Source organism: Aspergillus wentii (assembly GCF_001890725.1).
Source record: "Aspergillus wentii DTO 134E9 unplaced genomic scaffold ASPWEscaffold_2, whole genome shotgun sequence".
In the NCBI taxonomy this organism is placed as follows: domain Eukaryota; kingdom Fungi; phylum Ascomycota; class Eurotiomycetes; order Eurotiales; family Aspergillaceae; genus Aspergillus; species Aspergillus wentii.
Genome location: NW_024467833.1, coordinates 1,927,548 through 1,948,215, shown reverse-complemented (window position 1 = coordinate 1,948,215; position 20,668 = coordinate 1,927,548). Strand labels below are relative to the sequence as shown.

Here is a 20,668-nt window from a genome sequence, read left to right as displayed (position 1 = left end):
GTAGACCACTACACCATCGGGATTCCAGAAATTCGACTGTTCAATTTCAAAAGCTTTATCGAACGGAGCTTGGCACTATCGGGCTTACCTACCTTAATTTTATAAAATCATTTAATTGGTTGGTGGGGGAGACCTCGAGAGCAAATATCAGACCCACCAACAATCCTTCGTGCTAGTACAGTAGTAGACCGTACCGTAGTAACTAGTGCCATCTGATCTCAGTGGATATCCCATAAAATCTCGAATCTGCATAGACGCGGGAAGGTTCAAACTTCAATAGTCTGAAAAACTCTGTTAAGCTATTTGACGTGTCTGATCTCAGCTGGTTCCGTTCCAGCAGATCGAAAATCGGTAATCAGAAGAGAGAAAGGAAGGGAAAAAAGATGCTTGACGATCACACGATCAATGTAGTCTTGAGTCTTGATAAAGATCAATTTTGTATTATGAGAATAGGACTTTTACAGAGAAAATGGGGATTGTCCTTAAGCTGTCTATAAAGAATGAAATGGAAGTTACTGAGTGGTTGTTCTTATAATTATTGTTAAATTCAGTGTTGGGTAGAAGATATATTTATATTATAGAGCACTGGAATCAACAAAATCGGCTTTGAAGATATCTACAGAGTAGTATACAGAGTAGAGAGATAAAAAATCGAAATACATACTAGCTAACGGAATCATCCCGTACAACTCACTAGATACAAATAATTAATGAATATTGTGGGGTTAAGAAAAAAAGCAAATACATATGAGGAAAATAAAAGAAATGACATAGAGGCTTATGATTAGCCAGATCGGAACAGCAAGCTGTATTGAGATCCTAGCTCCAGTACGCTAAGAAAATTTCATCAGGACCTAGTATTAATAGTGGGTCCTTCTTGTCTATAAGGCAGTCGTTTCTTTACAGAGTATATCCAATTCAGCTGTTAGGAAGGGGCACAGTCGACTAGCGAAATCGACTTTACTTTCTAGCTAGAGTGGCTATCTGAGGTCTTTAATCTATATAAAATTCCATAGCTTAGTCTGTCCTGATACCCCTAGGGAGGTCAGCATTAGGGGGGTAATTAGGGTTGTTTGGCGCATGCCTTAGGAACATATAGCTCCGCCTTCGCTCCACCAGGATGTTAATTCATACATAACAACAATAATATGTTAAAAGCTATACAAATAGAAGGAAAACATATTGGCTACATGGAAATAAACCTAGATATGAGCGGTGAAATGCTGCAAAGAAAGTGCAGTGATAATGTAGTAAAATCGTGAGCGATGATATGAATAATCAGTATAGCGTTTTTATCAATTACCATGCATGTTCATAGATAATTATTTATCTATCCAGATAAAACTCAAGCATCCACTGGGAGCATATTACTTATTGTAAGTCCTAATAGTTTAGATAAATCAATATGTAGATCATCGCAGAGACAGCCAAATATATTCTACGATGACTGTGAATATCCGCCATGTTGGATGATCCATAACAATAGCCGACATGAATGGCGATCTCACTCTCTACCGAACCCACTTATTCTACTAGCACTGAACGCTGGATTCAGCTGAGCTCAACTGAATGCTGCAGAATTTGTACTTCTTGAGTATTATATAAGACATAGACACTCGGGAGACGAAGATAAATTCTTGCGCTCTGTCCCCCAGACTTGTCATTCATTCAGGCAAAAACCAACTCTACCATTCACATCATGCCCCCGCTATCACAATATCACTTCGAAATACTACCTCATGACGAGGCGAGTGTACAGCAATGGGTCCCAAAATACATCGAATATCGCCTGAACGCACTCAAAACAGCCCCTGACAGCTTCGGGTCCTCCTACGAAAAGGAAGCCGGCATGTCCGAAGCACAATGGATTTCCATGCTCTGCGAGCCTGCTTTTAGGGTCATCATCGCTGTTCCCCGGGCAGATGATGGTACCCTGCAAACCCCTGTTTGGGAGAACGAGTGGGCATTGATTTCCAGTCTCTACGGACCTCGCTGTCACCACGAACCCTACCACGACAATGAAAACGACTGTCATGAATCGTCCTGGTTCCTCGGAACCTCGTTTGTTTCTCCTCAACACCGGCAACGGGGCATGATTCTGGAGGCCTTTGCCACAGCCGAGCGAGCAGCTGTCAGCGAGGACAGCCAGACTTTCCAAAAGCGACAGCAAGCTCAGCTTCAGCGCCGATCTGGGCATCGATCGAAGCCATTCCGAACACGCATGTTGGGCTCGAGCACTACTACGCACCCCACCGTCTTGAATTACTACCGAACAACTGGACTTGAAGTCTCGCATACGATCAAAAGGAGAGACGTTCCTCGACTGTGGAGGTGGAACATCTCGGTCAGCCCTGATAAGTTGGATGAGCTGGCCACTATATTGGTGAAGATTATTCCATGGGAGGGTGAACCTAATTTGGCGCGGCTGTAACAAGCATATTTGACTTTAATATGATTACCGAAATAGGAGATTTCTGCATAGTAATTTATGTCAAGCAGTTTGTATTTGATTATTTGTTTACCATGAGTTCAGGCCTATTGGTGTTAAAAAGGAACTGAAGTCGGCTTAGTAGTGAATTGATAATTCCATAACTTCTGCCAGCCCTACCCTGTCCAGCTAAGAAAGTAAACAACAATAAAAAGAAATCCTCTTCAGCCGATCAGAGTTGGTTGGGTCGATCTGGTATCCGCTCAAGAGAACACTATTGAATTCCAGCCCTCATGGGAAACTTAATATTGAACTAGTGATTCTCGAACTTTTAATTCCCGACAATCCTGATGGACGATCATTCAGCTCGGCAGTACAGGGGTACAAGCCATGAAGTCTAGTGAGAGGCAGATGATATAGAAACCCATATGAGATATTCTTCGTACGTCCGATCTTTCTTCTACCATATTTTCTTTCGCCTTGTATCTCAATCCCCATCAATAATGGCGAACTATTTGCTGGCCGAAGCCTGCCATGAAAACCAAAAGGCGTCAACCGCCCATTTAATCACACTTCTCGATCAAGTCGCCGACCAATTCCCAGATCATGATGCCATCATATCTCTCCATCAGGACAATCTGCGCTGGACCTTTGCTCAGTTACAGGAGAAGAGCATCCAACTGGCCGCCCGTCTATCTGCCAAAGGTGTTGGTCATGAAAGTGGGATCGTGACCCTCATGTATAACCAAGCCCAGTGGGCACTTCTTTTCTGGGCATCTGCCCGCCTGGGCTGCCAATTCGTGCCACTGGATCCGCGGGTGCTCGATCGCGACGCACGGGATGTTTTGTTTCTCCTGGACCAGCTGGAACCAGCAGCAATCTTTGTATCGACCGAGGCCATGGCGAGCCGGATTGACCAGATCACAATCGATCAAGGCCAACGGCCTATTGTACAGTGCGTTGTCAGCGACGGTGAAGAGACTACTATATCGGCTGGGTGGACGACGCTGTCCACAATCATGTCGGAACCCTTACTAGATATTCCTGCTTTGCCTGAGCCCGGGAGTCCAGATGATACATTGCTTATTTTGTTCACGAGTGGTACCACTGCACTCCCCAAAGGTTGTCCGCACACATCCATCTCGATCGGTGCCCAAGGGTTGGGATTTATGCAGGAGTTGAACCTAGTCCCCAGTTCTAATCTTTGCCAGCATTTGCCCAATTTTCATGTCTTCAATATTGCGTTTACTCTTGCATTCTGGCTGGCTGGTGCTACTGTCATCTTCCCAAGCTTTTCTTTTAACCCACAGAGCACCTTGCAGCTGATCAGATCCTACCAACGGGTTACAGCCCCCTGTGTCCCGGCCATGATACATGCTTTATTGAACTGTGTGTCGCCTCAGCACAGCTCTGGCGTTTCGTTTGAGGTTCTTCTAGGCGGTGCTCCAGTGACATTGGACGTTGTGAAACGTTGTAGGGAGCTGGGGGCGACAAGGGTTATGGTAGGATATGGCATGACGGAGGGCATACCTTTCGTCAATACCTCCCTCGATGACACGTCCTTGGACCTGGCAAAAAGGGATGTCTCTGTTGGGAAGGTATTCTACGGTGGGCGAGCCCGGATCTGTGCTGAAGGAAGTCGCGTCCCTATCCACAAAGACGAGATTGGCGAGGTGCACCTCGGTGGTCTTCCAGTGTTTGGTGGCTATATGGGCTTGAGTAATGGTTCATCGTATCATGAGGACGGGGTGAACTGGATAGCTACAGGAGATCAAGGGTATATGGACGGCGAGGGCTTTGTTTATATACTCGGCAGGTATAAAGATCTCATTATCCGGGGTGGCGAGAACATATCTCCGTTGAAAATCGAACAGTGCTTGGGCGAGGTGAATGGGATCAAGGTGAGTCAGCCTCGACCTGGTTTGATCAAGGGGTGTTGACTTTTTGTAATAGGACGTGTATGTTGTCGGAACTCCAGATGCTGTTGCGGGCGAAGTGCCTGTTGCTGTGATGCGAAAAGATCCTTCAGGCCAATTGCCAGTGAAAAAAGCCCTTCAGGTGAAGGCTTTGAATGAACTCGGTCCATTATTTGCCCCAGCGCGCATTCTTGATCTCCAGGATGACCTTGGAAAGGATAACTATCCCACTACAACCTCTGGCAAAATCCAGAAAACAGTGCTTCGAGAATGGGTGACTGAGCATCTCAATCAGGTCACCGTCGACAATCCAATCTCTTCCGACGACCTTACAGCAGAATTAACCACACTATGGTCCGGCGTAACGGGTTTGGAACCTAGGGACATCGACCATGATGCCTCGATACGAACCTTCGCCGATAGTATGATGCAAATCCAGTTTTGCCACCTGATAAGCCAAAAGCTGCAACTGGTCATCACGCAGACTGATTTGATCAAGTTCAACACAATTCGAAAACAGGCACAACTGCTCAACGAAAGAAAAAATGTCAACGACTCTCACTGTCGTGACTCAGTCCATGCTCTTCCGGCACAGCTCGACATGGAGCGGGCAGAAAAGGTGGCCTCTTCCAAGTTGGACGCGATTGGATTAGGATGGCATGATGTCGAAGAAGTCGTGCCGGTTGCAGACTGTGTGAAACGGACCTACTATGGATACAGGCCGAACTCGTGGAACACTCGGATGTCGTGGATTGCGAACTCATCACTCACTGTCGCAGATGTTCAGGCAGCCTTGCACACTTGGCTACAACGTCATCCACTGCTGCGGTCTACGCCTGTTACATATGATGCGGAACAAGATCTATATCTGGTCATGCATCCCAGTGAGGATTGGATGAGGCTACAGGTTATTGACGGCGGGATTGTTGAAGACATAAACAGTGTCGAAACATATAAGCTGAATGATCCCGACTATGACTACATCGATGGAAAAGGGCCGTTGTTCAGGGCTACTATTGTCAGAGTGGAGAATCCATCAGTTGTTGGAATCGTCATGCATCTGCACCATCTTACGTTCGATGCCCACATCCTGCTTCGATGGTTTCAAGACCTCAAGGATCTTCTAAACCGCAAGGACCAGCTTCTCAATTTCCACCCATACCGTGATTATATCGCAGACTACCAAGGAAACCGAGCTGGGCCCGCAGCCCAGAAAGCAGTTGACTTTCACGTTCACAGCATTCGAGGAGTATCGAGTGCAACGGATGCGCTGTGGCCACGGCAGATTGCACCACACTGGCTCAAAGGTGACAACCAAGGCTGGGTCCACAGCGACAAAACCCCCGGCCACCCCAGTGAGCGACCTCTTCTGGATGGAGACAAAAGCGTTGGAACCAGAGGTATCACCCGCGCTGTCCATGTGCCCAAGATCCCCGAATTGCAACACAAGTTTGCCATCACACCTCCGATAATTGCCAGATGCGCCTGCGCATTAATCAATGTCCGCATGACTGGAGCGAAGGAGGCAATCTTTGGACTTGTCGAATCAGGCAGAACCTGGCCATCTGCCGACGACAGCCACCCCGACAATAAAGGTATCGACATTTTAGAAATCGACGGGCCTACAATCAACCAATGTCTCAGCCGCACGACAATCACACCAGAGGAAACGGCATTCCAGCTTCTATCCCGGATGAGCAAGGATCAAGATGATATTGTTTCCCATATATACGCTCCCATGGATGAAATATGCCGAAAGCTGGATGAAGCAGACTCCAAATCCTTCCTCGACATCATCTTCCGCCAAAGCCTCAACTGGAGGATGGGAGGATACAAGGAACACGCCTCCGATCCCATCAAGGTCATCGAAAACATTTCTCGGTCCGACTTTGGTCTTTTCTGGCTGCCCGGGATGATGGAGGGTGATCTGTTACGACTGACTGTGAAATACGACGATGCTCAGTTGAGGGCAAAGGATGTGTACAATATTATGACGGAGTATCTGTGCGCAGTGGCCTGGCTTTCTGATCCTGAGAACGTGGATAAGCCGGTGTCCGAGTGCGAGTTCCAAGGTCGTGATATCGTGGACCTGGATCGCGAAGGGCCAGCTCGCTATCGGAGGTGATTATATTAGCTGATTATTTTGGAAATGAATGCATTGAACTTTTACTGTATATTGTAGTCTTCGTATGGCTCATATGGTCCATTACTCTGGGATTACTGCTGTAAAGTAGAGATTTAATATGCGGTATGTGCTGCTATAAAGATCGCGAAGACCATAAGGCTATGAGTATTCCACAAAAATTGTCTAAATATTTATTTTTGATCGAGCTTTCTACGTCTATTCCCAATACTAAAGGATTAGTTGTCTAGTCTATCCAAAGGAAAACACACAATCCAAGAAAGCACAGCCTGATCAAATCTTCGCAGTGCCCACCACTTCGACATCTGCATCCAGGCTCTCATCAGCCATATCTTTCAAAGCGCTATTCTCCCTGTTAAAATTGCGGACCGGCACCCCATCCTGAAACATCCGATCAACCTCTTCGAGAGATTTGCCCCGCATTTCCGGAACGCAGAAGTAAGCAAAGACAAGAGAACAGCATGCAAGACTCCCGAAGATGAATCCAACTTTTGCATGGAGATTCGCATATGGGGCGTTGAGAAGGTAGGGAACGCTGAATGAGAAGACGAAGCTGTTGATGGAAATGGATTAGTACGCACAGTAGTAAAAGTGGGAGGACGCATACTTTGTAAGAATATTGACGAACGAGGCCACCCGCTGCGTCTTATCACGCAGTTTCGGGGCCGGAAGCTCCGTCGTGATGATATAGTTGAGCGGATCCCAGCTCATACACAAGCTTGCAGAGGACAAGGCCGTGACGGCAACGATCGTTTGCTTCTGTGCCGCAGATGGAGAACTGACTGTTCCCAATGCGGCCATTGTAAATAGCCAGACGATCTGGAGACAAGAGCCGATCATCAAGAGGGGTCGTCGTCCGATGCGATCAGTGATGCAGATGGCAACCAGGCACGAGAGGGTGTTGATGCAGGAACTCATGATGGAGAAATCGAATGGATTTAGCGAGTTGAGCGATTGCACGAAGAGCGTTCCGTATGCGGCGGTAAATGGGGAGCCGGTTGCCTGGATGAAGAAGTTCATGCCGATGGCGATGAAGGTCCGTTTTCGGTTGCTTCCTTTGAATAGATCCAGGTACGTTCCTTGGTCTTTCTCTTCGTGCAGGGATAGTCGGAGAAGGGCGAGTTCCTGCTGGGGATCGTAGCCGGGCTGAGAAGATCGGAGTCGTTGAAGTGAGTCCAACGCTTCTTCAGCACGATCGTTAAGCAACAGCCATCTGGGCGATTCGGGAATGAACCAGATGCTACACGCTATGATTGTGGGAACGATATAGAACAGGCCTTGGGGGATTCTCCACGCAGCATTGCTATCGAGATTACTTGTTCCGCGACAGACACTGTTGATGATGATGCCGCCTAACAAGAGACTGGTCTGGTATGTCCCTACCGCTAATCCTCTGATCGGGGCAGGGACGATTTCCGCTTGGAAAACCGGACAAGTTGCGAGTTCCATGCCGATGTATGCATAGTTTAAGATTCTGCCCGCGAGGACTTGCTCGATTGTCGAGGACGTGATGAGAACCGTGGCAGACATCAACGCCCACAGTGACATGCAGAACATTGCCATTCTGCGGCCGTACCGTGCGCTGATGAGACTTCCCAGATATAGCCCTGGCGGTAAATGTGTCAGAGGCATCATTTGATCATTCGAACCGCAGAATTAAACTCACCTACAGCAAAACCGATAAAATTGAGGCTATTCAGCAAAGACGTCCAGTACGTTGGAATTGCCCATGTGTGCGTCTTTGCATTATAAACACCAAACTGTCGTTTGTATGCTGCCATTGCCTGGCTGGTAGCGATGCCCTGGTTATCGAACCCATAATTGAACGTGGATAGTGCGATCAAGCTTACAGAGCCTAACAGTTGAGGAGTGAAGCTCTGGTAGAACCGGCTGTCTTTGTATGGAAAGGGCATTTTAATGTTCTTTCTTCTCAGTAATTCTTTCATGGCGCATCATACGGTATTTATATTCAAGCCTAGGGAAGAGAGTGTGCCGTTCGTATCTTCATCTCAGTCGTGATACCTAGTATGGGTTGCGCAATAGAGTGGATAAGTTTGATTGGAAGGATATAGTTTAAGTTTGAGTCCGAGCACATGGTCGAGGAGATGATATATTGACACGACGGGAGGATTGGAGGCCTTAGCGCAGTCGATGCAGAATCCTCCATTAAGAATGAATACAGAAAACAGAAAATTAAACCGACCCTATTTATCTAATTATTAGATCCGGGTATCGCAGCATCAAAATCAAATCGATCGGGTATCTCCAGTCCCGCGTCAATGTGACCTTTCATTTCCAGCAGAGAGACACCGTCTTGGACCAGCCAAGGATCCTGCGTGTCGTGTTGCCATTTCTTCATTTCTGCTCGTAAGCTGAGCAGCAGAGTCTCGTACTTCGAGTCCAAGGCAAGATTGACAACTTCATTAGGATCTTCCTGCAAATCGTAGAGCTCTTCGGCTGGGCGACGGATGTACGCTTCCAACGGGCGCCGTCCAATCGTCACTTGCTCTCCGCGACTATTTCGGATACCCTCCCAAGAAAGCGATGCGTATAGATCCGTTGAGAACGGAAAGTCCAGTTTCCAAGCTATGTTGCGATGATACTTGTACCGATTTGTGCGGATGAAGCGAGTGGGATAGTAGTTGGTGATCTCGTGGAAGGTGTGTGAGCCAAACACCTTCTCCCAATTGCCCTCTACTGATGGATTGGAAAGAATCGGTAGGAGGGATTGGCCCTTACGCTGGGGTGAGGGAGAAGCATCTGGAGATTCGCGATACCCAGCCCAGTCGAGAATGGTCGGCAGAATATCTGTGAAAGAGATGAGGTTCTGGTTCTTCACCTCTCTAGCACCACCAGGCTGACGGATAATAAGAGGCAGATGGATGCCTGCATCATAGAGCGTCGTTTTGGAGTTCAGAAATGGCGGGCCGTTGTCACTGAGGAAAATAACCAGTGTCTCATCATCCACGTTATACTTCCGCAAAGCGTCCATGATCAAACCGAGCCCGCGATCCACTCTCGCAATAGAACGGTAGTATTCAGCCAGCTCTTGACGGACCTCGGGCATATCGGACAGGAAATCAGGAACCACCACCTGTTCGGGCTCGTAGATCTCATCCGCAGATGACACCTGATCATCACCGTTCCCGAACCCGCCTCGTGTAGAGTCCCGATGAGGATCCATGTATCCGACTGTAAGAAAGAAAGGACGCTCCTTGTCTTGCGCCAGGTCCAGGAACGACTCAACTTCGTCCGCCACCCATGCCACGTCCCGGCTTGGGCTTTCTACCACGACCTCCCAAGGATAAACAGTAGGAGGCCCTACATGGATCTTCCCAATGATTCCAGTCAGATAGCCATGGTCGCGCAAGAGCTTTGGCGCTGTTTGGATGTGATCGAAGGTCATAAAGTGATGCGTGAAATGGTTCAATCCATATTGGCCGTTTTGATGCGTGTGCAGGCCAGTGTAGATCACAGAGCGACTCCCACTGCACGATGCCGTGCTGGCAAAAGCATTCTCAAATAAGGTGCCATTTGTGGCGAGCGCGTCGATATGAGGCGTTTTGATGGCTTTCTCTCCATAACAGCCTAACGAGCGGCCTAGGTCGTCCGCAATGACTAGGAGAATGTTCTTTCGAGAAGCCATTTTAGCAGCTAAAAGAAGTTGGTAATCGATTGAGTATTCATTGCGCCATGGCTTATTTATCTGACACGGTATTATAGTTGGGATAGAGGAGGTCAGTGCACGTTGTTAATTGCTATTCCAGATAGCGTCAAAAGCATATTTCGCACCTCATACTACCGATGCGATTCAACCAATCAGTATATATCTGGCACAGCAGCCCGTTTCAGGAAAATTCCCGACTTCCGTTGAATCATTCCCGTGGTCAAATCACGCCATAGATAAGTCCTAGCCCCTGAGTAGTGTTGGAGAGCAATCAACTCTAGATATCAAATCCCCGAAAACCTTATTTGCTCTGGCTTTGCCTAACCAGTCGATTTGGGAAGCCTTTTCGAGATGTGGATCCTCGTCGCCATGTTGCTAATTGCATCTTCGACGTTGACAGCAGTGTCTGTATCTTTGATGAATCGAACCTTTTGTATTGGATTTGTGCGCAGCGTAAAATTATGCCTGGACCGCGTAGCCCAAGGCTGTACTTGCACTCGACTGTTGCTATGGATCTTCAAACTACAATCATCATCCTCATGTCCTTTATGTATGTTCATCGTTCTCGTCTTTGCATATGTCCGGGGAGACAAAGTTTCACCAAGAAAACTAGCCATCAAATCAAGTAACGTAAAGGAGCAAGGAGCCAAAAACTCTGTCGTATACTTGCCAGGAGCTCATCAGCACAGCTATCCCAGTGTTTTTATGATGCCATTCTTCTTTCGGTTCTTTTCTCGCATATGTTGAGCTCTTCCGGGGAAATATTACTAAGGATTCTTAGTAGGGTTTGCGGTACTGCCATGTGGTTGCTACGAAGACGCGACAACTGTCGGTGGTGACTGAGACTGCAGGACATTAATTGCTATATTTCTTCTCGTTGAAATGTTATGATGTGAGGATAAAAGAGGATTCCAAGTCTTCTGGCCTCTGGTGGAATAACTTCGATTGGTAAGTTTGGGAAAGATGGTAGGAGCCTGGAATGTGAGGCGATGTCGACTGCCTAAGCTATTGCCTGATTCGGGTGTCTAGGCATCATCTCTGTTTCACCCTTTCCCTCACAACCCAACATTCCCTTCCTCTTCCCTTACGCCTCGTTCTCTTTCTCATTTTTTCCGCCATCGCCAGATATCTGTCATCTCGACAGGATGGCAACTCCAGAGTCCTTCCTGTCAAATCTCAACAATGAGATTCAAGCTGTCGTCGACCGACTCGAAGAGCTGACTCATCTCTACAACTGGAGAGGCACTTCAGATGCTGACCAGGCCATTCACTTTCTCCAAGAAGAGTTGATCACGCGTATCGAGTTTTTGAAAAATCTTAGACGGGGTCACAGTATTAATAGAGCGCAGCCCGTCGCGAATGAGACACGGATGGAAATACAAGCAGAGGGTGACGGAAACCTAGCTGAGTCTAATACTGGCCAGAACGCCAGTATGGATGATGTGGATGTGCCAGTTGCAAGACCCGTGAAAATCAAGATCAATATACACCGACTGCCTGCTTTGTCGAAGCCAGCCCCTGCTATTTTCAGATGCACGGTATGCTACGACGACTATCAACCATCGAAGCTTGTCCGGTTGCCCTGCAAAGATCTCTACTGCACAAACTGTCTCAAAAATCTATTCCTCCTATCAACAAACGACCAAAGCCTCTTCCCCCCGAAATGCCATGGCCAGGTGATCCCCAGTTTTCTAATCTCGGGCAAAATGACACCCCAACAGCTCGATTCGTTCAGCAACGCCGAGATCGAGTTTTCCACAGTCGACAGAACATACTGCAGCAATACCGAGTGCAATCGGTTCCTTCATCCGCGCCAGGTCACATCAGATAGAGCGGGATGTACCCACTGTGGCAGCGTAACATGCACCATTTGCAAGAAACCTGCTCATCGGGATGACTGCCCCGAGGATCACGATCTACAGGCTACATTGGCTCTTGCTTTGAATGAAAAGTGGCAGCGTTGCTTCGCGTGTAGGGCCATTGTGGAATTGGATACTGGGTGTAATCATATGACGTGCGTGATCTGTTCCTCTCGCAAGATATGTAATGCCGCTGACGAAATCAAACAGATGCAATTGCGGAGCGCAATTCTGTTACCTCTGCGGAGAAAAATGGGGAACGTGCTCCTGCGAAGGAGACGAATGACATTTTTATAGATTAAGACATCCCAGGTTAGCACTGTGAAGTCGCTGGGTTTATTATAGGAGGTTGATTTTGCAGTGCCGTTGCTTTTATGTCTGAATATGTGAATATTACTAAAGAATGGGGATAGTAAAAGTAATTCTAGCTCAGAGACCTCTTCAGGATCTAGAAAGAGTCTGCAGGTGATAGTATTATTATATAGTAGAAGGTCCCACTCCCGCTAAATTCCTAATTCGGAAACCCCACACGATAACATTGGTGTAGATACTTAAGGTAGGTAAAGTATGACTAAATAAAGCAGTAAGCGCCCGTGACAGATTGAGCAGAGTCACCATACTTTTGTTGTTGTATGTTTTCTTTTTAATTTTTGGTCTTCATATCGATGTCACTATGACATAGACCAGGCTTTCGAAGAGAAGTCCTAAAACTGTATTTATGCAGTCTGCATGACTTGCGTATTAAATATCGAGATGACGTGTATATAAGCTTGAATATACAGACATATATACTACGCCACAGGGAGAATAAGTGACAAATTCTCCTCCGTCACAACCTTCGACATTCCAATGGCCTGCTGCAGACCCGTACTCCTCCCAATCTCATCCAGCGTATGCAGTATCCACTCCCTTACAGCTGATTCAGTGGGTGCAAATTTCGCCGCAAAGAACAACGGCCACAACAGGCGGAATGTACCCCCAAAAACCACCTCACCGGAGATAAAATGATACGGGACACTCGCACAAATCTCATCTGCCATCTGGGCGATGTTGGCGATACACTCAAGCACGAGAAGCTGATATTCAGGTGTCTGTTGTAGCGCCCCCAGACGGAGAGACATTGATTTGATGATCTGGTTGAGGATGATCCGTGTTTGGCGATAGTGGTTCCAAATTGAGGCAATGACGACACTGTTGTATACATGGTATCGGTCACCATACATAGGATATATATGATTGCCTAGTGATCTATCAACGACAGTATACTGCCAAAATGAACTTTGCGAAATAGCCCACGACTGTAGCTTAGCATCTAGATGGAGAGCTCTCGCGATCCATGACTCGATAGATTCGTGATTCAACTTTGCGCCATCAGCCTCGATATACAGATCGTTCATCTCGACGAGTAGATCGAACAAATCTTCAATTGGCTGGAAATGTTGGTTCCCCTTGGCTCTTGCAGCTTCGGACAATGCTGCTATCTTTGGCGAATTGTAGCTGTGGCTGGGAAGTCTGAAAAACATGCTGCTGATTGCCTGCAATAATGTATTAGAGTAGAATAGAAAGCTATTGGCGAATAAGTGACTACATTTTGAATACGCACGATGATAAACAATTCCAGCCCGGCCTGCGTGTCTAACTGCCCTGCGCCTCGTAGCTCGAGTAGCTTCGTCGCGCCATGAACATGGTTTATCCAGTTATGCAGAAAGTCCGAGGCTTGACATGTTATCATCTGCCATGGATGAGAAAGTCTCAGGTGACAACGTGTGGTAGGAAACCCACCTCATACCCACCCAGCAAGAACACAGCACCCAGAGTGGAGTCGGACAATGCCGAATCAGGGTGCCTGAGCGCGTTATTGGTCGCGCGCAGGGCTATGCCGTATTGCTCCGCTGCCAGTCGTTTTAATTCCGGCCTTCTCGGTATACTGGCCAGCCCTATGGCTTTGATGGTGGCTTGGAGCGCAGGAGAGGGATCTGTACTCAGTAGGGCTGGCAAGTACGACATTACACCTGGGTTTTGCACAGTGCCGACATAGTAGTGGAAGAGGTGAGAGATGGCTCGGTCGTCATTGGTGATTGAGACAGGCTGAGGAACTATTCTCTCCACAGTCGCACTGCGTGTGATGACTTCCTTGGTCTGATCGTAGACCCGCAGTGCATTGGGATCTCGATATCCATAGCATTTTTTATTAACTCGTAAGCATTGCGAACACGACGGCCTACCCCTATCGCACTGTATATTATATTTCAGCTAATGATTCCCCACTCTAGACACGTACTCACTGCCAGCCGTCGCTTGCGGCACAAGGCACATCCTAGGCTGATTTTTCCTCGGTAAATCATCGCAGGATGGATGTGGGTCTGATGAACACCCCCAAAGCGGTAACAAGTTCGGAGGCCCAAGAGCTAGCTGGGGAATTGCTTGCTTTTTAACTCCTTGGCTGCAGGAAAAACACAGCCACGGTTTGCAGATTCGGGCCGAAAGGCTTGCCTGCCCTGTTGGGGGCCTAAAAACGTCACCTGGCCCCACCTGTTTGGCCCCCACATTTCCTGGCTGAGCTCGTTGCTGCATTGGGGTTAGCGTCTATATTAAGATTTAAATCTGTATCTATGTCTATATCTATAGACAGACAAGCACATTCCTGGTTCTCAAAATAGTCACTTCAGTCACCTGGATCATGAAGGCTACTCTTTCTCTCTCAATTGCCTTGGGCCTGTTGCCCTGTAAGTCACTATTTTCGGTTTTGTATACAAATACTAATGCGTCCAGATGCAACTGCTGTTCCTCACCCACCAACCCACCGAGTTACACCGAACGGCTATGCCCCAGTCCATGCTACCTGTCCAGCAAGCCGACCATCTCTTCGGGGCGCTTCCACTCTGTCCCCCGAAGAAACATCTTGGCTCACCACTCGACGCGCTAAGACCGCATCAGCCCTAAAAGACTTCTTCGGACACGTCGAGATCGACAACTTCGACGCCGTCAGCTACCTCAACAACCACTTTTGCAACCCATCCAACCTCCCCAATATCGCCCTCGCCGTATCAGGTGGTGGCATGACAGCCGCCCTAACCGGTGCCGGCGCCATCAAAGCCTTCGATGCCCGTACCGAGGGTACAACTGCACACGGCCAGCTGGGTGGTTTGCTGCAGTCGGCTACTTATTTTTCAGCACTTAGTGGGGGCTCGTGGATGCTGGGCTCGGTGTATATGAATAATTTCACGACGATCTCTGCGCTGCAGGAGGACTTTTGGGATTTTTCTTCCCCGGCTATTATTTATGGGCCGGATAGTATGAATCGTACGCAGTTTTGGGCTCAGATCACGGCCCAGGTCAAGGCGAAGAAGGACGCTGGGTTTGTGACTAGTGATACGGATTTCTGGTAAGCGCCTTCTTCTTGCTGTTATTAAAGCATACTAACCGTTGTAGGGGCCGGATGCAAGGGTACTACTTTTTCAACGCCAGCCATGGCGGAGTCGACCTTACATGGTCTTCCATTGCAAAGACCAGCGCCTTCCAACACGGCGATATGCCACTCCCTCTGGTCGTCGCTGATGGCCAGTTCTTCGACAAGTCCTCAGAGGACGCCAACATGACAGATCCGATGTATGAAATCTCCCCGTGGGAATTTGGCACTTACGACGACAACATCTATGGCTTCGCCCCACTCGAGTATCTGGGCACTCGATTTGTGGACGGTGTCGTGCCAGATAACGAGACTTGCGTGCGTGGCTTTGACAATGCCGGTTTCATCACCGGCACGTCGAGCGATACATGGAACGAGGGAGGGAATGACATTGCCCAGACCCTACGTGCATTGATACATCAATACCCAGCCAACTCTTCCGTCGCAAAGGAGGTAAATACCTATCTCAATGACTTCCGAAGCGCCGTCAGCTCATCCAACTCAACCACCAACGGCCCCGCAGCCTACGACCCCAACCCATTCTACCAATACAACAAAGCCACATCCCCATTCGCACAAGACACACGCTTAACCGTCGTCGACGGTGGCGAAAACAGCGAAAACATCCCCCTCAACCCTCTCATTCAACGAAAGCGCAACGTGGACATCATCTTCGCCGTCGACTCCTACAATAGCTATGGCGACAACTGGCCGACTGGCTCCTCGCTCATGCACACCTACGAACGCACCCTCGCCGGTCTCGCCAACGACACCTCCTTCCCTTCCATCCCAGACAACAATACCTTCGTCAATCTGGGTCTGAATGCCCGTCCGGCCTTCTTCGGCTGTGATAGTTCCAATATGACCACCCCCGCGCCGTTGGTCGTGTACCTCCCCAACCAACCCATTACGTACATGTCGAACGTGACGATTACCGAGACGAGTTACAATGCGTCTGCCCGCGACGCCATGATTACTAATGGTTATAACATTGCGACTCGGGCGAATGGCACTTTTGACTCGAATTGGTCGACTTGTGTGGGATGCGCGGTTCTCAGCCGGTCGTTTGATCGAACTGATACGCCTGTTCCGGAGGCTTGTGCTCGGTGCTTTCAGAAATATTGCTGGAATGGGACGATTGATGATAGGACTCCGGCGCCGTATCAGCCGGAGGTGTTGTTGTCTTAGTCGCGATCTTGAACATGAGCTTTTCATCAGTATCTGTATAGTAATATAGAACACTAATAGAATTATATCCATCAATGATAGTCCAAGTTTGAAGTTACTGAACATGGAGCAAGGCGCTGAATAATTCAAAAAAGGGATAGGAAAACGGACTAGCTTTTATATTATATTATAAAATTCATTGTATCCTTTTTCCAGTGATTATCTTCAGTCGGTAATATTACTCGTCTCTAAGCGATCTTCTCCTACCTGGCTTACAACCCTTCGAGACAAGTAGTCTTGCGTCAGTGGTTAACTTGCTCTTACGATTCATTCTATTCTATTTACTATGCTAGGAAGACTGCAACTGGCAAAACAGTAAATACTAAGACTATTGTGATCTATAGACTGTCATGTATAATTAGATTATATTCGGATGAATTAATTATACTAGCAAGATAGGATATCGCAAATAAGAAAACGACACGATCTATAATAAAACTAGAATTCCTGTTGATGCCCCTGGATATTCCAGTCAGCAGTCAACCGTTGCGCTTGAGCCATTTCGTCGTCAGTTGGCATGTTGACGACCATTAGGTAGAGTACTTTCTGTATGAATGTCAGTCAATTCATGCGATATATCTGGGACCAGACGACTTACCGAACGAAAGAGGTTGCCTAGGCTTAAACCCCCAGCACCAGCTCCTGCACTGCCTTGTTGGTATGGTTGTTGATATTGATATTGTTGCTGTCCCTTGTGCTCATCGTAATGTTCAGAGTTAGAACCGTACGGGGCAGGTGGAGTACTCCGATTTTGGCCATGATCACCAACAGCCTGTATAGCCATGTTGACCAGTCCCAGAGGACCGCCACCTCCTCTCCCTCCCATCCCTCTTTCCATGCCATCCCGTCGTCCAGAGCTGGTTCCTCCGCCAGAGCCACCGTTCTGCTGTTGGCGGCCCATAATATTGGATAAACCGCTATGCATAGGATGCGTAGGATCAGCATATTTAGAGACGAACTTTGGTTTTCCAGCCTGGTTGAGGTGGCTATTTGGATTCTCCGCGATCTGTCCAACGTTAGTACCTCGAACAAGTAGGTATAGGTGTATACTTACAAACTTCGCCTGTGCCTTTCGATCCATATAATCATCCACAAATAACTTCCCACGTTTCATCTTCTCCTTGAACCCCTTCTGCTCGTTATCCGTTGCAGACGCGAGAAGGTCCAGACCCGGGAAGACGAGCTGTGCAGTCTGCATATTCTCCATTCCATTCGTGATGCCGTTGGAAGATTGAAATTTATGTTTCATTTTGCCCTGGCCGTCGATTGTGTTTTGGATGGTTGTGTGGACGTTGACGTTGGTGCGGGCGTTGACAGATGTCGGATCCCAGGTCATTACTAGACAGAAGAGGCCGCGGGGGTTGAAAAATTCCTTGTTGAGTTTGTCGAGGGCTTTGTTTTGTCTAGTCACTATTAGCATCTTATTCCTTAGTGATAGAGCTAGAGGGATCATACCGATACCGACTCTGCGCCTCAATAGCAACAGTTGTAGCAACCATAATCGCCATGGAAATCGACTGCGAAATCACAGTCGGCAGAGGCGAAAACGCAATCGACGCCAGATTAATCGCGTTGATCCACGGGTTCGCAAGACTGGCTTCATTCAGCGTCTCGATGAAATCAAACCACATATCCTGGTTGATGCCCATGTTTTGTAGGTCGGGGGCGTAGGCGCGGATAAAACCTCGCTTTTTATCTTTGGGACGGCGCTGGGGGATTGCGATGGGGTATGTGAGTCTGTGTATGGGGATGCCGTCTGCTGATGATGAATATGGGGGAGGTTGACGTTGGAGAAAGGCGCCGATGACCTTATCTGGGTTGGCGACGCCGGATTTGCTTTTGTGGGGTTTAGATTCGACGAGGGTGTCTTGTGCTTCGTCGAGTTGCCATGAGCGTTCGACTTCGTCGTGGGCAGCATAGTCTGCTTCAGTTGTCTTCTCGTTTGGAAATCCATTCTTCTCTTCTCGGGAAGAGTCGGAAGGGGATGGTGATATTTCACGTTCTTTCTGCTCTCGCTCCTTTTTCGCTGCTTTTTTCGACTTTTTGTATCCGTATACTTCGGTCGCAAAGCCAATGCCCGAGGTGACTCCGTGAACGAGCATACCAAGGGGACCTTCTGAACGGTTCATTTTGTTGTGATGTGTTTTCAATTAATATGTAGTAAGTATATGAAATATGAATCAATGAGGTTTCTAATGAATTCAGCTGCCCTTTTATACAGTCATGATGAACTTCAGAAAACACAGCCTCTATGCAGCATTTCCCAATTAGGCTAGTTGTTCGGAGGAGCCACAAGCCACAAACCTGCTTGGATCAAAACAAGTGGGTCTGATAAGATAGGCTAAGCCTGATACAGTAACCAGATCAGCCAAGAAGAGCTTGACCAGATTAGGATTCTAATAATAAAGTAGGAATGACTGTCTGAGTACTGGAAGACTCGCGCTGCGCACGCTATAGGCCCTGAAATGGTGAAAAGGAAAGAAGATGGATATGTGAGAGCCTTACGTATTCAAACTTGCCTTGAGATGGTATTGTTCTTTTGCGTGTGTTTCGAGGCTTGGTAGATGCTTCCGTCTTTGAAGATTTTATTGAAGAGCTTCTCCAACATTGCGGGAATGGCCTGAGCCAAAGTCTGCTTTAGCTATATATAATATGTCTTTCATTACCCCTTGCAGATAGAGCAAACTTGCTTAGAAGTGGAAGTCAAACTAGTATATTTGCCGCTGTACTTGCTGGACCTGAATCCTATAAATGAGTTTTTTCACTGAACTGAAAGATTGTATTAAGCGGCAATGGAGATCATATAGTGTGTTGGTGTTTTGGGTGCAAAAAAAGGAAGTGCAAAATAGCATTGTCGGCACGTAGGTCTGATCGTTGATATGAAGAGGTATAATGGAGTTACAGTTCTTTGCAAACTAGTGTCACCAGTTTTGTATACATACTTCGATTCTTCTTAAACCCTAGCCAGAAGACATTAACTACTATAGCGAAGACCCGGGATATTAATACTACTGAATGTTTGCTTGTATAATACATAACTGTAGTGATACAAGTCTTGAAATTTCAACCCGAGATATCTCGGACGCCCCGTAACTTTAGAGTCCTCCTTCATCAAACTTGACAAATCATTAGGAACATTTCATTCATTCGAGCCATGACTATGGTACCTTTCAGCTTCCAGGGAGACTCCAGACTTAACTCGCCGATCCAATAATTTCGAAGCGAGCTTCAAGAGAAAAGGTTGCGGAACATTTTCTGGTTCATTATAGTCTCGGAGCCAATCGCTGTATCCGTAATAAACGTACATATCCACAAGTAATTCGCGAATTGGAGCGGACTCATGTGTATTGCAGTATACATACTCTATCACTTCGCCAACAGGGTACCAAGAAGCCCCATCTTTTGCTTTTGAGAGGCTTTTCTCGATAATGGCGTCAATGACCGTGTCTTGGAATTTGGAATCTAGCAATTTATCGCCCAGGACATAGGCCTTGGCCAGCTCAAGGTATTCAGAATTCCCTGCGAGACCTGGTTTGTCGCAATACACAGGAAGTGCACCATAATAGAGCCAGTGCAGGTACAGCGTAAATATGTTCGGTTCTTCGTCTGGGAGTTTGACAGTGCGTTGTAAAGATTCCCTCCATTTACCCGCCATAGCCTTGTCAAAGAAACGAGAAGATGTGCGGACCAAATTCTCATGGACACTAAAGGGTTCTTGCTGATTTCCTACCACTACATCAACAGATCGTCCCATAAGTCTTTGCTAATGATTAGCCTGAAGCAAAGCCAAAAGGGGGAGGACTTACTTATTGCCCTCGTCCTTTGAAATCCTAATTTTCATTGATGACATATTGTTCTCAAAAATATCCCCGCCAAGTCTCGAATTGTTTACACAGGAAGACAGTGCTTGTGGGAAGGTCTTGTTTGGGTGGGGTAATGTGGGGCGTGATAGGAAGTAGAAAGGTTTCCAGTGCTTGACCGATACGTGGCGATATCCCTTAAGCAAGGTCACGTGTTCA

The 20,668-nt window shown here is 47.4% G+C and overlaps 9 protein-coding genes across 9 annotated transcripts; 4 read left to right on the top strand and 5 right to left on the bottom strand.

The window, feature by feature from the left end:
* Positions 1-1,699: 1,699 nt before the first annotated feature.
* Positions 1,700-2,431, top strand: ASPWEDRAFT_48934 (uncharacterized protein; the record flags this gene model as incomplete). Its single annotated transcript, XM_040837185.1, has 1 exon — positions 1,700-2,431. One exon carries the CDS (start codon positions 1,700-1,702, stop codon positions 2,429-2,431), a length of 732 nt encoding a protein of 243 aa, XP_040692466.1.
* Positions 2,432-2,931: 500 nt separating this feature from the next.
* Positions 2,932-6,469, top strand: ASPWEDRAFT_149311 (uncharacterized protein; the record flags this gene model as incomplete). Its single annotated transcript, XM_040829570.1, has 2 exons — positions 2,932-4,329; positions 4,382-6,469. 2 exons carry the CDS (start codon positions 2,932-2,934, stop codon positions 6,467-6,469), a joined length of 3,486 nt encoding a protein of 1,161 aa, XP_040692465.1.
* Positions 6,470-6,751: 282 nt separating this feature from the next.
* Positions 6,752-8,400, bottom strand: ASPWEDRAFT_57397 (uncharacterized protein; the record flags this gene model as incomplete). The annotated part of the gene is made up of 3 exons (XM_040838333.1): positions 6,752-7,040; positions 7,095-8,094; positions 8,154-8,400. The coding sequence occupies 3 exons, from the start codon at positions 8,398-8,400 to the stop codon at positions 6,761-6,763; spliced, it is 1,527 nt and encodes a 508-aa protein (XP_040692464.1). The 3' UTR covers positions 6,752-6,760.
* A 166-nt stretch (positions 8,401-8,566) lies between these two features.
* On the bottom strand, positions 8,567-10,194 carry ASPWEDRAFT_735414 (sulfatase family protein). The gene has a single exon (XM_040839346.1). It carries the CDS (start codon positions 10,131-10,133, stop codon positions 8,700-8,702), a length of 1,434 nt encoding a protein of 477 aa, XP_040692463.1. The 5' UTR covers positions 10,134-10,194; the 3' UTR covers positions 8,567-8,699.
* Positions 10,195-11,587: 1,393 nt separating this feature from the next.
* Positions 11,588-12,299, top strand: ASPWEDRAFT_106433 (Rcat domain-containing protein; the record flags this gene model as incomplete). The annotated part of the gene is made up of 2 exons (XM_040827808.1): positions 11,588-12,168; positions 12,224-12,299. The coding sequence occupies 2 exons, from the start codon at positions 11,588-11,590 to the stop codon at positions 12,297-12,299; spliced, it is 657 nt and encodes a 218-aa protein (XP_040692462.1).
* A 367-nt stretch (positions 12,300-12,666) lies between these two features.
* Positions 12,667-14,385, bottom strand: ASPWEDRAFT_36458 (Zn(II)2Cys6 transcription factor). Its single transcript, XM_040834466.1, has 4 exons — positions 14,299-14,385; positions 13,796-14,248; positions 13,602-13,745; positions 12,667-13,548 (listed from the first exon to the last, which is right to left on the bottom strand). Exons 1-4 carry the CDS (start codon positions 14,356-14,358, stop codon positions 12,805-12,807), a joined length of 1,401 nt encoding a protein of 466 aa, XP_040692461.1. The 5' UTR covers positions 14,359-14,385; the 3' UTR covers positions 12,667-12,804.
* Positions 14,386-14,693: 308 nt separating this feature from the next.
* ASPWEDRAFT_48929 (uncharacterized protein) lies at positions 14,694-16,782 on the top strand (the record flags this gene model as incomplete). Its single annotated transcript, XM_040837184.1, has 4 exons — positions 14,694-14,739; positions 14,822-15,398; positions 15,446-16,600; positions 16,764-16,782. 4 exons carry the CDS (start codon positions 14,694-14,696, stop codon positions 16,780-16,782), a joined length of 1,797 nt encoding a protein of 598 aa, XP_040692460.1.
* A 305-nt stretch (positions 16,783-17,087) lies between these two features.
* Positions 17,088-18,778, bottom strand: ASPWEDRAFT_103026 (uncharacterized protein; the record flags this gene model as incomplete). Its single annotated transcript, XM_040827534.1, has 4 exons — positions 17,088-17,195; positions 17,248-17,655; positions 17,704-18,052; positions 18,105-18,778. The coding sequence occupies 4 exons, from the start codon at positions 18,776-18,778 to the stop codon at positions 17,088-17,090; spliced, it is 1,539 nt and encodes a 512-aa protein (XP_040692459.1).
* Positions 18,779-19,571: 793 nt separating this feature from the next.
* Positions 19,572-20,531, bottom strand: ASPWEDRAFT_36457 (BTB/POZ domain-containing protein). The gene is made up of 2 exons (XM_040834465.1): positions 20,456-20,531; positions 19,572-20,381 (listed from the first exon to the last, which is right to left on the bottom strand). Coding segments are annotated over exons 1-2 (594 nt in total). The 5' UTR covers positions 20,457-20,531; the 3' UTR covers positions 19,572-19,788.
* Between the last annotated feature and the right edge of the window lie 137 nt (positions 20,532-20,668).

Excerpts from the sequence above, each read along its gene's own strand:
- ASPWEDRAFT_735414 (XM_040839346.1), bottom strand. The coding sequence starts at position 10,133 with ATGGCTTCTCGAAAGAACATTCTCCTAGTCATTGCGGACGACCTAGGC.
- ASPWEDRAFT_36458 (XM_040834466.1), bottom strand. The coding sequence starts at position 14,358 with ATGATTTACCGAGGAAAAATCAGCCTAGGATGTGCCTTGTGCCGCAAG. Across the intron at positions 13,746-13,795 it reads TCTTGCTGGGTGGGTATGAG|ATGATAACATGTCAAGCCTC; the intron begins GTGGGTTTCCTA and ends CATCCATGGCAG. Across the intron at positions 13,549-13,601 it reads TCATCGTGCGTATTCAAAAT|GCAATCAGCAGCATGTTTTT; the intron begins GTAGTCACTTAT and ends ACATTATTGCAG.